This window comes from Talaromyces amestolkiae (assembly GCF_001896365.1).
Source record: "Talaromyces amestolkiae strain CIB chromosome Unknown scaffold2.1, whole genome shotgun sequence".
Lineage (NCBI taxonomy): Eukaryota > Fungi > Ascomycota > Eurotiomycetes > Eurotiales > Trichocomaceae > Talaromyces > Talaromyces amestolkiae.
Genome location: NW_024468038.1, coordinates 284,020 through 300,255, shown reverse-complemented (window position 1 = coordinate 300,255; position 16,236 = coordinate 284,020). Strand labels below are relative to the sequence as shown.

Here is a 16,236-nt window from a genome sequence, read left to right as displayed (position 1 = left end):
ACATTCTATTACATAAATAGTGTAAAGCTTGTAGTATTATATACATGACGACAAAACGAAGGATGAAAAAAAGGGGGAGGAAGGCCGTTATCATCATCACACATTAATCACAGTTCGGTAAGAAAGTACAAGGAAATGCAGTACAATACTGAAACACCTCGAATGAGAATTCAACACCGGAATAATCTCACGGAAAAACACCAAGCTAAACGGCAAAGGTGAGGGAAGAAGGAATAAAAAGGGTCACCTATAGTTATACAGAGCCCACAACGTGATGATGAGATCGGGTAAACAACAAAGTCAGAATCAATCAACCATTATGGATATTCACTATAATTAGTAGACGATCGAAATGATTAATCATCCTCAGGTTCTTGCTTAAACTTGAAAATCTTCTTCTCAATCTCTTCAGGCGAGAGTTCCTCCTCATCGTCGCCCTCCTCGTCGTCGTCATCGTCATCGTCGGAGCCGGAGCCGGATGATGATCTGCCGTGCGACTCGTCGTCGTCACTTTCGCTCTCACTACCGCTGTCATGGGGACGGGAGGAGTGTTTTTCTTCTTGTTTGATGAGGTGCAATTTTGTCGGTTTTGCGGGTGAGGATGCGGGTGAGGGTTTTGGTTGAGAGGATGTGGTGAGAGGTTTGAGGACCTCTTGGTCCGCGCTTTCTGAGCCTTCTTCATCATCATCATCATCATCATCATCTTCTTCTTCTTCTTCTTCTTCTTCGCTAGCTCGGGTATCTTTATCGGCTTTCGTGACTTCTGGGGCTTCGGGAGCGGAGACGGGATCAAGGCCGAGTTCTTCGGAGGGCTGTCTGCCTTTGGCTGCTGTGTGTCCGTTTGTCTCTGCTTCGGGACTGGAGCTGCGGGATGGAGATGCTTCGGATTCCTCGGCTTGGGATTCTGGGACGACGGACTCATTGTCTGAGGCCGCATGGTAACCGTTCGTTTTAGGGAGAGGGGTTTCATCGCCAGCTGATTCATCGACGACGTCATCCTCGTCGTCCTTGTCGCTATTTTTGGCTGCTTTACTCTTTTCATCAGAGGAACTATCATCGCTATCATCCTCGGAGCTCGCATCAGAGGACTCATCAGTTGATTCATCGGCGGACTCGTTGACCTTCTCGTTGACCTTAGGCTGAGATGTGCCATTCGCTTTGGCGGATCGTTTCTTCTTCCCGTCCTCTGTTTCCTTCTTATTCTGATCTTCATCCTCATCGGACGAATCTACCATTTCATTGCTTATAAAAACCCGCTTCTCGCTCTCAACGGACACCGGTCTAGACTTCGATCTCTTCCCCCCCTTCGGTTGGAGAGAAGATTCCCATACCGCATCCTCATACCCATCTGCGCGACGTTCCAAGACGATTCGTTTAATTTTCCGCCACTTATCAGCAACTTGCTGGCGCGAGCGCGTGTGTTCGAATCGTTCACTAATTTTTCCCCAGGCAATAAGTTCATCAGGCAACTCATAGATATCCTTGCCAATATCTTCTTTCGTTCTCCCTAACCGGAGCCACGCCTTGCGTGTGTCTTCGAGGTTTTGAATCAGTTTATCAATCTCGTCGTCATCCCATGGCCCCATTTTCATAGTATGTCGATGTTCGACTTTGTTCTTCCACCGCTGTACAACATCATCATACGTCCGCTCCATATCACGAGCAATGATTGCCCATTTAGTGCCATACATTGAATGAAGACGTTCGAGCTCGTCATCATCCGCCGTAGTCCACTGGTGCGGTTTGTATGCATTCGAAAAATGACGCCGACAAAAGCGGGCGATAGACCTTCTGTCACGATCTGGGATTTGTCCGTAGATTTCTTGCCAAAATGACCTTTCATCGACAGGTGGTCTGTCTTGTAGGAATATACCATTTTTGCTACTTTTCGCGCTTTGTATAGAGGCATCGAATACATCGGCTGTGATGTGATAATAGTTACAGAACCAAAGCTTGTACTGCTCCAGAGCCTCGATTTCTTCAGGACTGAAAAGACCGGTTCTCTTGTCATTGGTCGAACTGACGTGTCCAGGTCGGAATCCCGGTGGAAGGTGTTTGCCTCTGTTGGTGCGTTTGGTCTTGCCAGAAGGAGTCTCCGAAGGGGTGCTTCCTTGTGTGTATGCGCCATTTTCCGACTCCCCTTTGTCATTTGAGAGCTGATTGATGCTTAGTCTGTCCTTGATCTTCACCCTTTGAGCTGAAGGTGGTGGTGTAGCTTCACCATCGTTATCTTCCCAGATACGCTTTCTTTTCGTGCGCTTCGCAGGCTCCGACATGGGGACGTCGGATTTCCGGGCCATCTTGAGGTCTGCTGGGCTGGGGACTCGTATCTCAAAGGAAAGTCTTCGCTTTAGTCTAGGAGTGACAAAAGGATCGGGCGGTTGATGGGTAGTCGGTGGTGTTGGTGAATGCGCTGGTATTTGCCTCAGAATGTCGCTTTCAATTTGTGAAGTGATCTCTCTTTCTACAATTGAGTCGAAAGAAGCTTGAGAATTCTTGGTCAGTAGGTGCTTTGTCGTAAAGTTTGTTGTAGACAGAAAGCGCTTGTCAAGGTAGAGGGTAAATTCATTGGGAAGCTTACTGGTTATGTCTGTCGAGGCGTGGTCAATGTCTTGTTCTTTTTGCACTTGGGAAGACGACTGTCCCATCCTGCACTAGCAGCTAGGCGTCCATTCAGATGAAGAGGATTATCGTCTGGTCTCGGGTACTACTACAGCTTGCTGAGCAGATTGTGTAGAGGAGTTTGTCGCGAGAACCCTCCAACTGTAAAAAATTAAGCGTGCCGCGTTACGTACCGCACTTTACCCTTTCCGTCAACTGGCAAAAAGTTCATTATAAGTCAATCGTCAATTTAATAAGTCTTTACATGTTATTTGCAATTGATTAAGCATCAATGTTCAATTCTCGTAAAACTCTCGATACCAACTTCCGCTGCTCTATCGAAGTCAAGTGCCGCTGATCTAGTTCCTTTAAACACCTCCCAATAGCAATAGTAATCTTGATAGCGATGTCACCACTACCCGAACAATCCACCCAGACTTTTCCATTCCTTCCAACAGCAATCTCAAAACCCCCTTTACTCTCAAACTTCTTCCCAAGCTCCTCAAGTATGACTACCGATGCAGCCTCTGCCGAGGACGAAGATGAGCTCGCCTTCATCAACCGTGCAGCAAGTCCTGTAGAAATGTCAAAGACCATCCCACCACTTAATAATCCCAAACCGCCAGGCTCTGCTTTTCCCGTAGCGGGATTCACACAGGTGAGCTCGACCTCTGTGCCAGCACCAACGCCTGTAGAAAGTACCCGCGCGTAGACCAAATCGCCTTGTTTCAAGTTCGGCCTCGTCTTTTTCGATGCGCCTTCGAAGGCTAGCTGGCCTAGAACCGCGAGTGGTGCATGTGGTGTGACTATACAATGGAAAAAGTCCTGCGACGAGCGCTGGACCTGGGCAATGATCAGGTCATTGACAGTCGGGATATAGCGACGATTGGGAAATGTCTGGACTGAAACGGATTTGCGATTGGCGTCTATTGAGAGTAGTCCGGCTTGTGTGGCTTGGATGACAGGTGCTGAGGAGGAGTTGGTTTTTGTCTTGGCTTGTGACTGTTGTTCTAGTAATCGGAGGCCCGGGCCAAGTCGTAAGGGAGTTGTTGATGCTGTGGAAGGTAGGATGCTCGAGGGGACTTGGTCGCCCGGCAGGACGATTGACGTTGTACTCATAGCAGCGCAGTTGACTATGTAGATCGACTATATTTGGTAAATGAAATTGAGAGGCGACTGTTGGACTATGAACGTAATTGAGGAATTTTTGCTGTAGTTAAAAAGCTGGATGTCTTTCGAGCTTCAAATTTCGGCAGTATCTCTTATCGATAGGATCACGTGCCGATAACGATTGTATACTATCGCAAATGACTGGGCAGACATCTAGACCATGTACAGAATTTAAAATTAAATATAATGCGACTGAATGATGCGGAATGTCAAAGTGTATATCTCCTAAGTATTTTCGTCTAGATAAATACATAGATAAATGCCCTACAGAGAACGATATACTGACGAACCAAAGTACCCGCCAGCACCGCATGGCCCTAACATAAAAAAATTCAGCGGAAGCTAACCAGTCGCCGGATCCACCCCGCTCTTTTATTTCTTCATTCCCTCGTTCTTCGTCCTGTTGTCAATAAGGCTTATTGCTTTCACTAGCTTCATTATTCCGAGGCATTCAAGTCACTTTTTACGAATCACACAATGAGTGAAGAAACTGGCGCTGGCGAGCGCTTCGCCATCGGTATTTCCTTTGGAAATTCCAGCAGCTCCATCGCTTGGACAGGACCCGTGAGTTTGCGCATACCCAACATACTCGAGATTGAGAAATAAATGTTCTAATATATATTTCAATAGGACGGAAAAGCCGAGGTCATTGCCAACGAAGAAGGAGGTATGCAAAATTCGACGTACAGTAGGCGAGCAAAACTAATCCATGCCAGACCGTCAAATTCCCACCATCCTCTCCTACGTTGAAAGCGAAGAATTCCACGGTACACAAGCCAAGGCACAGTTGATCCGTAACTCGAAAAACACCGTCGGATACTTCAGGGATTACCTTGGAAAAGAGTAAGTCAGGCTGTCGAGGCTTGATGTAACCATGCTAACCGCTGCTCAGCTTCAAGTCGATAGATCCTACCCCTGCTCACCAGTCGGCACACCCGCAACAATTCGACTCCACTGTTGCTTTCACAATCCAAGACACAGACGCCGAAACTCCTAGCACTGTCACCGTCTCTGAGATCACGACCCGCCACCTTCGTCGTTTGAAGCAGTCTGCCACCGACTTTTTGGGAAAGACTGTCAACGCAGCAGTCATCACAGTTCCAACAAACTTTACCGACGCACAACGCGAGGCTCTTGTTGCCGCTGCCAAGAACGCCGATATCGAGGTTCTGCAATTGATCCACGAGCCGGTTGCTGCTCTGTTGGCTTACGACGCCAGACCCGACGCTGTCATTGAGGACAAGCTCGTTGTCGTCGCCGATTTCGGTGGTATCCGCTCTGATGTTGCAGTTGTCGCCTCCCGCGGTGGAATGTACACTGTCCTCGCCACAGTCCACGACTACGAGTTGGGCGGTTCCAACCTCGACCAGGTCGTTATCGACCACTTTGCCAAGGAGTTCATCAAAAAGCACAAGGTCGACCCCCGCGAAGATGCTCGCGGTTTGGCCAAATTGAAGTTGGAAGGTGAGGCTACAAAGAAGGCCTTGAGTATTGGTACCAATGCTACTTTGAGCATCGAGAGTCTCGTGAATGGTATCGATTATGGCTCAACTATCAACCGTACCCGATATGAGCTTCTTGCTGGAAAGATTTTCTCTCAATTCACTGGATTGATCGAATCGGCCGTCAAGAAGGCCGAGCTCGATGTTCTAGACATCGATGAGGTTTGTCCCCTGAAACGAATTGAGATTCAGCATAAGGCTAATTTTATATAGGTCATTCTTGCCGGTGGTACCTCTCACACTCCCAAGATTGCCCGTCTGCTTGAGAGCATCTTCCCCGAGAAGACCAAAGTCTTGGCCCCATCCACAGCCCCCTCAGCCATCAACCCATCCGAMCTCTCCGCTCGTGGTGCCGCCTACCAAGCCTCTTTGATTCAAGAATTCGACACAGAAGACATTGAGCAATCGATCCACCCCATGGTCACAGTCACTCCCCATCTCAGCAAGACAATCGGCGTTCAACTCATCTCTGCCGATGAGTCTGGTGCTTTTGTGCCTCTCGTCAACACCGAGACAGTTCTCCCCCTTCGACGAGTCGCTGAATACGCCGTCCCCAAGGCTGGCGGCGACGTTCTCATTCGCATCAGCGAGGGCGAGCGCGAAATCAAAGTCACCAAACCCGAGCCCAAACCCAAGGCCGAAAAGACCGAAGAAGATGAAGAAGACTCCGACTTCGACTCCGACGACGAAGAGGAGGAAGAAACCCGAGAAGTCATCTGGAAATCCACCAAGCCCATCGCCGAAGCCGCCGTCAGGGGCGTCAAGGCCGGCGGTAAAGTCGAGGTTACTATCAACATCAACTCTGATCTTGGATTGCAAATCACCGCGCGCGAAGTTGGTGCTAAGGGTGGTGTGAGACTTGCTGTCGAGGCGCCCGCGGCGACTGCCAATGGGTCTGCTTAGACCAATGTTTTGATGAATCACATATCGCTTGAAACTCGTTCACATACAATAGCATAGAAAGAAAAAAGCGTAAAGTTTGTCGGTAATTGGTTTAGATTTGGTATATACGAATTTTTTTACTGTTTTTCTTACGTATAGATTGGGAGGATTATAAAATTAATTCGTTGTGCCTGCGAGGAGACCGGATTATTTTTGGCCGATATAGCATGATAGCTTCACTAAATTGTATCACCTGATTGTCACCTGATACGAATGTAGCGTACAGAAGATCTTTGCATTAGGATTGAAGTAATGGTACACGATTGTATTAATAGAATTAGTTACAAGATTAACTGGTATTATCAAGCGATTGTATACATCACCATCCGTGCACTTATCTGCGACGGAATGATCTAAGAAAGGCATCATCATCGTAAAGCTCTGATTTGTTTGAACAATCAAATAGATCAGTCTTGCTCGTAACGGATTAGTTGGTTTGTCATTGGGTGTGAGGAAAAGATCGTAAGTATTCTCTGCGCATAGCGAAGAATTGGGTCATAAAATTTGTACTGTAGGTCGATTCGTTCGTAAATGTGCGATGAAGGCAGATATCGGTCAAACACGGATGTAGACAATATGAAAGTCGCTCCTCTTTAAGATAGGGGGACTCTACACAACGTCTTCACGCTTGCTTCTGAAGCTTCCGCGGGACTTGGTGCTGGATCGTCGAGAAGCAAAGAAGCCGCGGCGTCTCGTCTCGCGACCGGTGTATCCACTGGAGTTGTTGCGGCCTGCTGAGCCTCCCATGCAGTAAAGGACGGTCGAAAGAGTCAAGCAGGCGACGGCTGCCCACATGAAGCCAAAAGCCTTGCGGCCGAGACTGGCGGATTCACCGTTATTGTTGAATTGGTCGCGTGCTTGGACGTAGCAGGCACTACACCTGTTAGCATCATATATTGCCAATGGGAAGAGGAACTCACGTCATGAGAGAGGCTGTGATGACTTGGAAGACCCATGCAATCCAGGCAAGAAGACTGGAGAGATAGCTACCGATGCGGGTGCATAGAGCCAAAAGACCAAGGAACAGAGAGAGCACTGCAAAGAACAAAGCAATCAGGATAAAAGGAAACATGAATCGAGAAAGCAAAAAGTAGTGGTGCGTTCTGTCAGAATTAGCTCCTGAACAAGTCACAGATCCGATGATGAACTCACCCGATAAATGCACCAGGGACGTTGGTGGTGGTGCCAAAATTGCGAGGCGATGGGGGATCAAAGGGAAAGTCAGGGTGGACAGATCCGCATTGACTCTTTCCATCGGACACAGGGCAGACATTCCAAAATGTCCATCGCGACGTAGAGGGTGCACCGGGGATGCTTGAGGTGTCTGCTTGAAGGAAGTAGATGTCGTTCAGAGGAACATGGTTGTTGACACCACCGAGGAATGTCAGGAACATCAACACCAGAGCTCCTGCGGTGAAGAACAAGGCCAAAAAGCCGAAAATGGGTCCTGATCAATCATTAGTTTCGTCGCACCAAATGAGAGGATGCAACTAAAGTTGAAACGTACGTCCAGCTGCCATGATTGGCGAATAGTGATCGAGTATCCCTTCCGATTTGACGGGTAGAGATGGTATCAAGCTAGGAGCTTGTAGGTAGAGACGGAGGGGGAAAGGAGAATCAACCTGTAGTCGGTCTCAATTGGAGTGCAGAGGTGCAGAGGTGAGACAAAGATGAAGCATCGAAGAAAATCTGGGAATTCTGGCAAGGATTTTAAGGACGGAGAAGTCAAAGATCGGCCTAAGAGAAAGGAAAAAGTTGGGCCCTTTTGGGAGCTCGTGATGACGTCGTGCTCATTGCATAGTAGACGCTATTCTATAAAAGGACTAGCCAATGAACTCTGAAGAATTGAGCTTCTGATTGGCTGGCTGCACGATCGGGCAGCCACTAGTCCGTCCTCGTTCAGCTCCGTAGATACACGCTACACTGTATTAGGAAAGATCTCGGATCAAGCCACAATCAGTCGACCTCAGGCATCATCGACAACGTCATCCGGCTGCACGTCACGCTTTCGTCTGTTGCTCCATTATCTCGTTTGTTCCTACGTATCGACCGACTATTTACTGCTACTGTCTCCATAGTGCTACCTCCGTACTAAGTTAAGCCATTGGATCATTGCAACTCCACAGACCCAATCGCATCACCGCGATTCTCACCTCTGTTGCTTCGTTCCACGCAGTGATCGTCCCGTTTTACCGGTCCAATGGCTACGTGGGCATATCCTCCATTACCTGCAGACCAGTTGAAGCGGGAAGAGGAGACCGCATTGGTAAGTTCCCCGCGTTTCTAAGCAGGAACAATCGTGCTAATTCTGACAGTCCAGAGAGCTTGAATGGCTACTGGCTTCACTTCAAGAGTCTCTAGCCTCGTTACGGGATGGCTTACAGGAATGTGCCAGTTTACTGGCGCCAAAAGAACCAGGATCAACGCTGGTTGTTTCTTCAGTACGGTCAGAGAGTGTTAAGGGATTTGTGACTAGGATAGGCACGAGAATTGTCAAAGGTGTACGTGCCACAAAGTCCGAGTTGATCTTGAGCCTCGACTTACGATCTCTAGGACATTCAATTGCGATTAACATCGCTGCCACCTCCGCGTGGCGCTAGCAGCACTCGACTCAATGTCTCCAATGTACCAGGGGCGCCTGAGCTTGTATTGGATCAGCTTGCTACAGTCCGGGATCTGATAAACCAAGGTCTGGATGTGATAGACGTCAGCACGTTTACTGGTGATCCTCTTAATGCCAGCTTTATATCCGGCCAACTACGCTTGCTATACGAACATATTTCCGAGGCAAAATCAACTCTCAAAGGAGGTGCAGAGACATCAAAATGGTGGGAGCAGAGTGCAGATACTAGTGTATGTGCTTCTACAGGTAGTACATTCGATGATACTAACTTGTCACAGGTTTTTGACCCCCCTTCACCGCCATATCTATCCTTCCATCTCACGGTAGTAGAGGCCGCATTGGTACTACATCTACGAACACTAGAACCAAACTCTGCGAATCAAACTTCGACGGCTTTTGGATCGGAGATTGGATTCTCGCTTCGAGACAGACTTTTTGGCCCTCGACTGCCATCACACGATGAACAAAACGATGTGTTTGTTTGGCAAGGCGAGGAGGTCAAGGTCAAGGAAAAGATTCGAGTGGAAACTCAAGACCCGAGTCTTATTGCTGTGATGACTAAGCTGAGTGCGCTGGAGCATGAGGTCTTGAAATGCAGAGCGTCGTTGAAGATTGTCATGGGGGATGATGAAGCAGATAGTGACTTGGAATAGTCTACTTTAACCCTGTTAAAAGATCAATCTACCAATCAGAATATCACATATTAGGGTAAGGTAGTCTTTAACAAGTGGGTACCTACCTATCCAATCATATCGCGCATATTAGAAGCCCCTGCTTGGCACCTTCTCTTTTGGACGAGCTGTCAGTGGCGGCAGAATATTTTTTTTTTCCTAAGCAAATAAACATCAACTCACTACATGAATTCATATTAACTTCTCGTGCTGGCCAGGAGTAAGCGCAATATGTCCCTTTCATGCCGAGCAGCCAAATCCTGCCGGATTTGCTCCCCCGGCGCATCGCAGCACATCATCCAGCTGTCGCAACGATCCGGAGTTCGAAGATTTGGTTCCTTCATTCGAAATTCACGGCCCGCGCTTCCTTCGACAATTTACAGCGAATCTAAGCATGCTATAATCGCAGGAGCAAGTGGGAGAAAATGGCGGCAGGGTAAAGTTCGAGAATTAGCGACAAATACACCTCCAGAGGTCCCAGATTTGACAGGTCGGAAAGAGGAGATTTATACTTTGATTGATACCATCCACGAACATGAAGATGAACTTGCGGAGTTATTTGAAGATTTTCTGCCATTTGATGAATTTTCTCATATCATCGATACACGAAGTTGGGGCATGGACGATGTGTTCAGCGCCACGATCGGCCATAGGAATTACGAATCGCTTGAGAATAAAGTGCGAAACGCCAGACAACAATTTGGCGAATACCTACCGGAAGACCACTTGAACGAGCCAGAATTGGAGCTTTACAATCGATTGTATGGCGAGGCTTTATTTAGACCGGCCGAATCGGACGTGATTGACGAACGAGAGCCGGATATACTGTTGAGAGATGATGGAGAGGGAGGCTACGAGGAAATTGATGTCCCACCTGTCGACGCCGAAGGGGAGATACCTGTGGCATACGCAATGGAGCAAGAGATCTTGGACGCAGATGAAGAAATCCCCATGAACCGTGCGAAACAAGTCGCAGAGCGATTGGGTGGCATCTTGCTGGAGCCGGGGTCAGAAGTCGAAGAGGAAGAATCAGAAAGCGGTCCTAGAATACATCCGCTGACTGCGGCTGGAAAATACTCTACCGAGCCAAGAACTGTATTTATCCCCAAGGATTCAGTAACTGGCCCGATTTCAGTCATTCTGTCCAACTATTCCAACAAACACATCGCTGAAGCTGCCCACAAAGTTTTTGGGGGGCAACGACTGCCGCATTCTACGACCACCTTGCCACCCAGTGCTCAAATTGCCCAAACGCCCATTCCGCTCTCCGCTTCTCAACACCAAATGAGTGATATGGAAGCAAATGCGTACCTTGCCGCTCTCTACCCTGGCATCTATGCGTCTACACTTAGCGTGCTCGCCGAGGTTAGAAAACGTCTTGGCAGTAAATGGCTACGAGATTTGATGATGCAGGAAACAGGACCTCGAGTTTTGGATGCTGGTGGCTCCGGAGCAGGAATTCTAGCATGGAGGGACGTTCTTCGGGCCGAGTACGAGACTATGGTACCGGACCATCCGAAAGATGCGCCGATTCCTACGGGCAAATCTACTGTGCTAGCAGGGTCTGATGCTCTACAAATGCGTGCGAGCATACTACTAGACAATACAACATTTCTCCCTCGACTCCCTGATTACCTTCATGTCCGTGATAGCAGCACTTTAGATGACGAGCGAGCACCGCCGAAGAGAAAACAGTTTGATGTTATTATCGCCCCTCATACCCTTCTTGAGATTGACGAGGATTATCTACGAAAACAGCACGTGAAAAATTTGTGGACCATGCTGAACCCTAATGGTGGAGTTTTGATTCTATTAGAAAAAGGCCGCCAAAAGGGATTTGAGGCTATAGCAGGAGCCAGAGAAATGCTACTGGAAAAGCATATTGCCAGTCCTGGATCAACCGAATACGAAAGTCTAACGGAGTCCGGCGATCAAGGGTCTATTCAGAAGGAAGCTGGTATGATTATCGCTCCTTGCACGAACCACGGCAAGTGCCCAATGTATCATATACACGGGCATGCCAAGGGTCGAAGCGATTACTGTCACTTCGAGCAACGATATATTCGACCTCCATTCTTGCAGCGTATCGTCGGAGCCACAGATCGCAACCACGAAGACGTCCAGTTCAGCTACGTAGCTGTTCAGCGAGGGGTTGACCTGCGACAGACGGAATCTATGGTCCAAGGCAAAGCCGCTACCGATGCCGCATTTGAAGGTTACGAAGATAGTTTTTCTCCTGAAGATGGTGAATCGGCACAGACGTCTACCATCAACCCACTATCACTTCCACGCACTGTACTACCACCAATGAAACGCCGCGGCCACGTCATCTTCGACTTCTGCACACCCGAGGGCAAGATTGAGCGATGGACGGTCCCACGCTCATTCAGCCGTCAAGCCTACCACGACGCCCGCAAAGCACGCTGGGGCGATCTCTGGGCTCTGGGGGCCAAGACCCGAATCCCACGAAATCTGAAACTGGGCAGCGCAGCAAGCACAGAAAGCAAGAAGGAGAGACTACAACGTCGCGCAGCTACCAAGATCGCCCAAATGACTGGCGATGAAGAAGCTGGCGATGAGTTGAATCTCGGACTGGATGAAGTAGAAGAGCGAAAGGGAACAGCTGCGCCGGCGCTAGCGAATGCGCTCCAGAATCAGGCGAGGTCTTTGGAGCGGAGGAAGAAGGGGCATAACATTCCTACCTGGAAGAGACATGCGGATAAGAAGAAGATCCGACAGGCTGTGAGGAAGGCTTCTTCAAATACGGCGGAAGAGGAGTTCATCTAGTGCTCTTTATACTGTATAATATGTAACATACGTTGTACATTATCTCACACGACTCAATGCAATCTATCTAATGATGAGTGTCGCACTGCGCTGCGTTTTGTATCTTTTACACCGCTCAATATACCACGTACCTAGGTATACGGCTGATAGCTGCTTGTCTCAGAACGGGGTACCAAAGCAGAGATTTGAACCGACGTCTCTTATCACTATACTCTTCTTCTCCGGCCTTTGCTATTGCTACTAGTACTGATCCCGTCAAGTCGTATCAGTATACTGGTTCTACGGCATCTACATCTAAGTAGATCTTCTTCTTTTGGTCAGCTTTGTGGCTGCAATTTTGGTGTTACCATAGAGACGTTTTGTATGCTGCTGACTGATTCATTCTCTGTTATATAAAAATAGCATCGCATATGTTCATTAATCTAATTTAACGTTGTACTGTCTTGCTTTTTCGTGTCTCTGTAACCCTCCTCATCGCCATATTGAATGTTTCCGCCAGTTGCGGAGATGTTGATATTCGGATGCTATATGACCGGACTGACAAAGATAAATAAGCTCACTATGCTGAAGAGAAACTGGAAACTGGAATAACCTCAGCAGTAGGCTGGCATTTAGTACTTAGTAGATGTTTAGTATATGTATTCACTTGATACTAATCATGAGCATACCTATGTACAACGGGACCATCGTATCTTGCTTCAAGCTGCCATCGTGACCGTCTGGAAATCGAAGTATCCAGTCTATGCATTTATTTCTTTGAAGATGTGCTTCATTCAGCAGTATTCGGCCGTGCAGTAGCGAAGTTCTGCGATTGGTCCTGTGCATTGCAGCGCCGTGGTTTGAGCATCGCTGGTAGGCTTGCATTGGAGCAGCTCAGGCGCTTGGTCCATGTCACCATTCATGGTAGAATTTAATCCGACGAACCACTTCGTTGAGCATCGCCCCGATTCTCTTTCCGAATCACAAGCTAGGGGTATCGCCATTCGTAATATGACCCATCACCACTCAGCCATAGATCACTGCGCAGCCATACTCTTCCTCAACTCCCTCTCCTTCTGTTTACTCTGCAACTCAAGTCTGTCAACCGCATACTTGAGCCTCTCCTTCTTCTGCACCAATCTCCTCAACTGCGCCGCTTTTGCGCCGGCGTCTGAGCCTCGAGTCGCCGCTCCTAAAGTCTTCTGTGTGGTGGTGGTGTTGGCAGAAGGAAGCTGTCGCTTATCCGATAATCTGCCTTCCTGAAGCTGACATTTTGCGCGTAGCGAATCCTCGCGGCGCGCAAGGCGCTCGACGTGGTTTGTCGTTATGCTGAGGAGGTGTGCGATGCTAGGCGTTATTTCGTCGAGGAGGGATTGTTGCGCTTCTTGCAGGGTTGGTTCGGGAAGGAGTTCGAAATGCTAATACCATCGATCAGCGATTAATTTTGTATTTACTTGGTTACAGGGTAGAAAGGCGTACTCGGGTGGTTTGTAGAACTTTTGATAAGCGTGGAAAATCGTTGACGCCGGAGTCGAGGATATCGATTGAGCTTTCGAGGAGCTGGAGGGAAGTGCGCAGAGATGCGACTGATGAAGATAGAGAGTCTGCCATTGTATTTTTTCACTCGCAATTCAGTCAAACGTTTATAAAGACTAAATATCGTCGTTGTTTAATGTTTACATGACGAGGGGCATGTGCCTGCCAATGATATCTAGCGGCTAATCCGCTATGCCGTATCAGTACTAACCTCTCTTGGCGAACAACTTCGCTCCGGACCTCATCTCGACTTCTTCCGCTCCTCAGGATTACAACATCGTCACAAACACCTCCTCTTTCTACACACGCCTTTGGATTCTTCAATTCGATATCCAATCACTCCCGCAATAATGTCTCTTCTCGGAAAGAAATGGCCGGTGCCTGTCGGTATGTTTGTCTAGTCGTGGCAATTCAATGGGTGTGAAGAGTTCGGTAACTAATGATGATTCGTATAGCCAAGCCTATGTTCCCTTTCTTCGCTGCCGGTATGTTTTAATTTTCTCGATCGATACATTCAGATGACGTGTTCGATGCTTTTGGTGCTGCAAACGCAAACGACTCGTCCAATAGACTAGTACATTTGAGAGATGGAATACTGATAGACGATTCCAGGTCTCATCGTTCTCTACGGTGTCAACGCCGCTGCCAACGCTTCAATGGCTTGTAAGTTTGTTGAACTCGACCCGGAGACATCTTTTCGAGCAGTGTATGGGAGTCGCGATACTGACTTGCACATAGCCAATGAATGGAAGGACGACCCAAGAAACCCCAACGCCAAGCCCAAGGGAAAGCAATAAACGATTGCATCTAGTCAGCAGGTGTTTTGACGACATGTCTGTGCTCTGAAGAGTGGAGGATGTGGAGGAGAAAATCAACGTGGAATGAAATCAGCACCTGGACGAATGGTTCGACTTTATCGTGTAGTACAAGCGAACGACACGACGACAATATTCTTGCGGCCGACCAGCTTATACCGTTGATTCCGTGTCATTTGTACAAAGCATATAGACTTGATTTGTTGTCCGTGGACGGCAGAAAGAGTTAGCTGTACCATTATCATTACAATTTTCCTATGTTGTTCCGTCAGTCTATTCAGGCTTTACATGCCATTACTTGAGAGCGTAATATTGCACATTCTGTGTTCAAGGTTGAGTACTGCGTAGGTTAAGAAGTCGCTGTTCTGTGCTTCATGATTTTCATGTCGCGGAGCCTACTGCCGAGATGTCCCGACTGCAGATAATTGAAGATCAAAATACACTGTACATTGAACAGCAACGAGCCTCTTTGTATATGAGACGGCAATTATAATGAGACTCTAGCTTTCAACGATTAGTCTCTATCATGAAAAATCAGAAGGCTCACAGCCATCTCACCAACTTATGTATATATATATATATATATATTGATGCCTCAGGCAGAAACTCTGAATCCCACGCTATCCCCAATCGAGCCGCATCAATATCCGTCCGCCATTTCTCCGACCTTCACTCCAACATCTTTTCTATCAGCCCCGATCAACGCAATTGCCACACCAGGCGACTCACATCCAAAATGTCCATGTTTCGAGCCAAACGGCTCGATCTCGGAGGTTTCATCAATGCCCGCGTGATCCGCGACCACACCAAGCGAAAGGTCTACGAGCAATTTGAGCCTGAGAGGTACACCCCCATTCCCTGCTCTATCAAGATACTTTTCTCGTCATGAAAGCGCATTGACTAATTACTCTTCTTATGGGTGGGAACAGACAAGCTCTCCGCTACGCAATTCGAAATACCGCTCTACCCCAGCGAGTGCGCGCCCAGGCCCAGCTACAACTCGCGCAGATGCATGCCTATACTCGCTCAACACAAATCAAGAATCGGTGTGTCGCTGGTGGGATTGCGAGGGGTGTATTTAGAGCTTTTAGGCTTGGACGGGTATGTCCCTTTTCGCATCTTCTTTTTTTTTCGCATTGGCTAGGGGTGTTTGTGAGATGGTGGGCTGACTTCGGGGTTCATAGTATCAATTCCGTCAACAGGCGCTGGCGGGTGAGTTGCCGGGCGTTAAGAAGGCGTCGTGGTAGTTTTTCTACGATGTGATGGGTTGGAGATGGGTTGGAGAGACAAATACTACGATACAAGTGTGTATGGATGGCGATGGCGATTAGCATTGTTGGATATGGATTGGTTCATACTCGGAGTTGGCTTTATTACTCTTTCTTATGAAGGAAAATGTACATTAGATTGGTTGATATGTATGTCAATATGTTTTCATTGTTCTGACCTTTCACATTCCATTATAGTGGGCTATTAGTATTAGCTTATAGCATGATACACTAATTTTATCGAACATACCCATCACATCATGATTTCTTATCTAGATGAAGTCAAGCTATTAATCTTATGCCTATCTCTCGACAGCCAGCTAGAGCGAAAATACGTTCTTA

The 16,236-nt window shown here is 47.8% G+C and overlaps 8 protein-coding genes across 8 annotated transcripts; 4 read left to right on the top strand and 4 right to left on the bottom strand.

Annotated features, from left to right (window-relative positions):
* Positions 1 to 356: 356 nt before the first annotated feature.
* Positions 357 to 2,300, bottom strand: BHQ10_001392 (uncharacterized protein; the record flags this gene model as incomplete). Its single annotated transcript, XM_040873423.1, has 1 exon — positions 357 to 2,300. One exon carries the CDS (start codon positions 2,298 to 2,300, stop codon positions 357 to 359), a length of 1,944 nt encoding a protein of 647 aa, XP_040729897.1.
* Positions 2,301 to 2,883: 583 nt separating this feature from the next.
* Positions 2,884 to 3,720, bottom strand: BHQ10_001391 (uncharacterized protein; the record flags this gene model as incomplete). The annotated part of the gene is made up of 1 exon (XM_040873422.1): positions 2,884 to 3,720. One exon carries the CDS (start codon positions 3,718 to 3,720, stop codon positions 2,884 to 2,886), a length of 837 nt encoding a protein of 278 aa, XP_040729896.1.
* Positions 3,721 to 4,248: 528 nt separating this feature from the next.
* On the top strand, positions 4,249 to 6,176 carry BHQ10_001390 (uncharacterized protein; the record flags this gene model as incomplete). Its single annotated transcript, XM_040873421.1, has 5 exons — positions 4,249 to 4,335; positions 4,402 to 4,438; positions 4,488 to 4,614; positions 4,664 to 5,435; positions 5,487 to 6,176. The coding sequence occupies 5 exons, from the start codon at positions 4,249 to 4,251 to the stop codon at positions 6,174 to 6,176; spliced, it is 1,713 nt and encodes a 570-aa protein (XP_040729895.1).
* A 648-nt stretch (positions 6,177 to 6,824) lies between these two features.
* BHQ10_001389 (uncharacterized protein) lies at positions 6,825 to 7,735 on the bottom strand (the record flags this gene model as incomplete). The annotated part of the gene is made up of 4 exons (XM_040873419.1): positions 6,825 to 7,089; positions 7,136 to 7,318; positions 7,368 to 7,662; positions 7,723 to 7,735. The coding sequence occupies 4 exons, from the start codon at positions 7,733 to 7,735 to the stop codon at positions 6,825 to 6,827; spliced, it is 756 nt and encodes a 251-aa protein (XP_040729894.1).
* Positions 7,736 to 8,415: 680 nt separating this feature from the next.
* On the top strand, positions 8,416 to 9,491 carry BHQ10_001388 (uncharacterized protein; the record flags this gene model as incomplete). The annotated part of the gene is made up of 4 exons (XM_040873418.1): positions 8,416 to 8,481; positions 8,531 to 8,716; positions 8,769 to 9,068; positions 9,117 to 9,491. 4 exons carry the CDS (start codon positions 8,416 to 8,418, stop codon positions 9,489 to 9,491), a joined length of 927 nt encoding a protein of 308 aa, XP_040729893.1.
* A 249-nt stretch (positions 9,492 to 9,740) lies between these two features.
* BHQ10_001387 (uncharacterized protein) lies at positions 9,741 to 12,296 on the top strand (the record flags this gene model as incomplete). Its single annotated transcript, XM_040873417.1, has 1 exon — positions 9,741 to 12,296. One exon carries the CDS (start codon positions 9,741 to 9,743, stop codon positions 12,294 to 12,296), a length of 2,556 nt encoding a protein of 851 aa, XP_040729892.1.
* Positions 12,297 to 13,312: 1,016 nt separating this feature from the next.
* BHQ10_001386 (uncharacterized protein) lies at positions 13,313 to 13,886 on the bottom strand (the record flags this gene model as incomplete). Its single annotated transcript, XM_040873416.1, has 2 exons — positions 13,313 to 13,693; positions 13,755 to 13,886. 2 exons carry the CDS (start codon positions 13,884 to 13,886, stop codon positions 13,313 to 13,315), a joined length of 513 nt encoding a protein of 170 aa, XP_040729891.1.
* Positions 13,887 to 15,362: 1,476 nt separating this feature from the next.
* Positions 15,363 to 15,873, top strand: BHQ10_001385 (uncharacterized protein; the record flags this gene model as incomplete). Its single annotated transcript, XM_040873415.1, has 3 exons — positions 15,363 to 15,469; positions 15,556 to 15,727; positions 15,811 to 15,873. 3 exons carry the CDS (start codon positions 15,363 to 15,365, stop codon positions 15,871 to 15,873), a joined length of 342 nt encoding a protein of 113 aa, XP_040729890.1.
* Between the last annotated feature and the right edge of the window lie 363 nt (positions 15,874 to 16,236).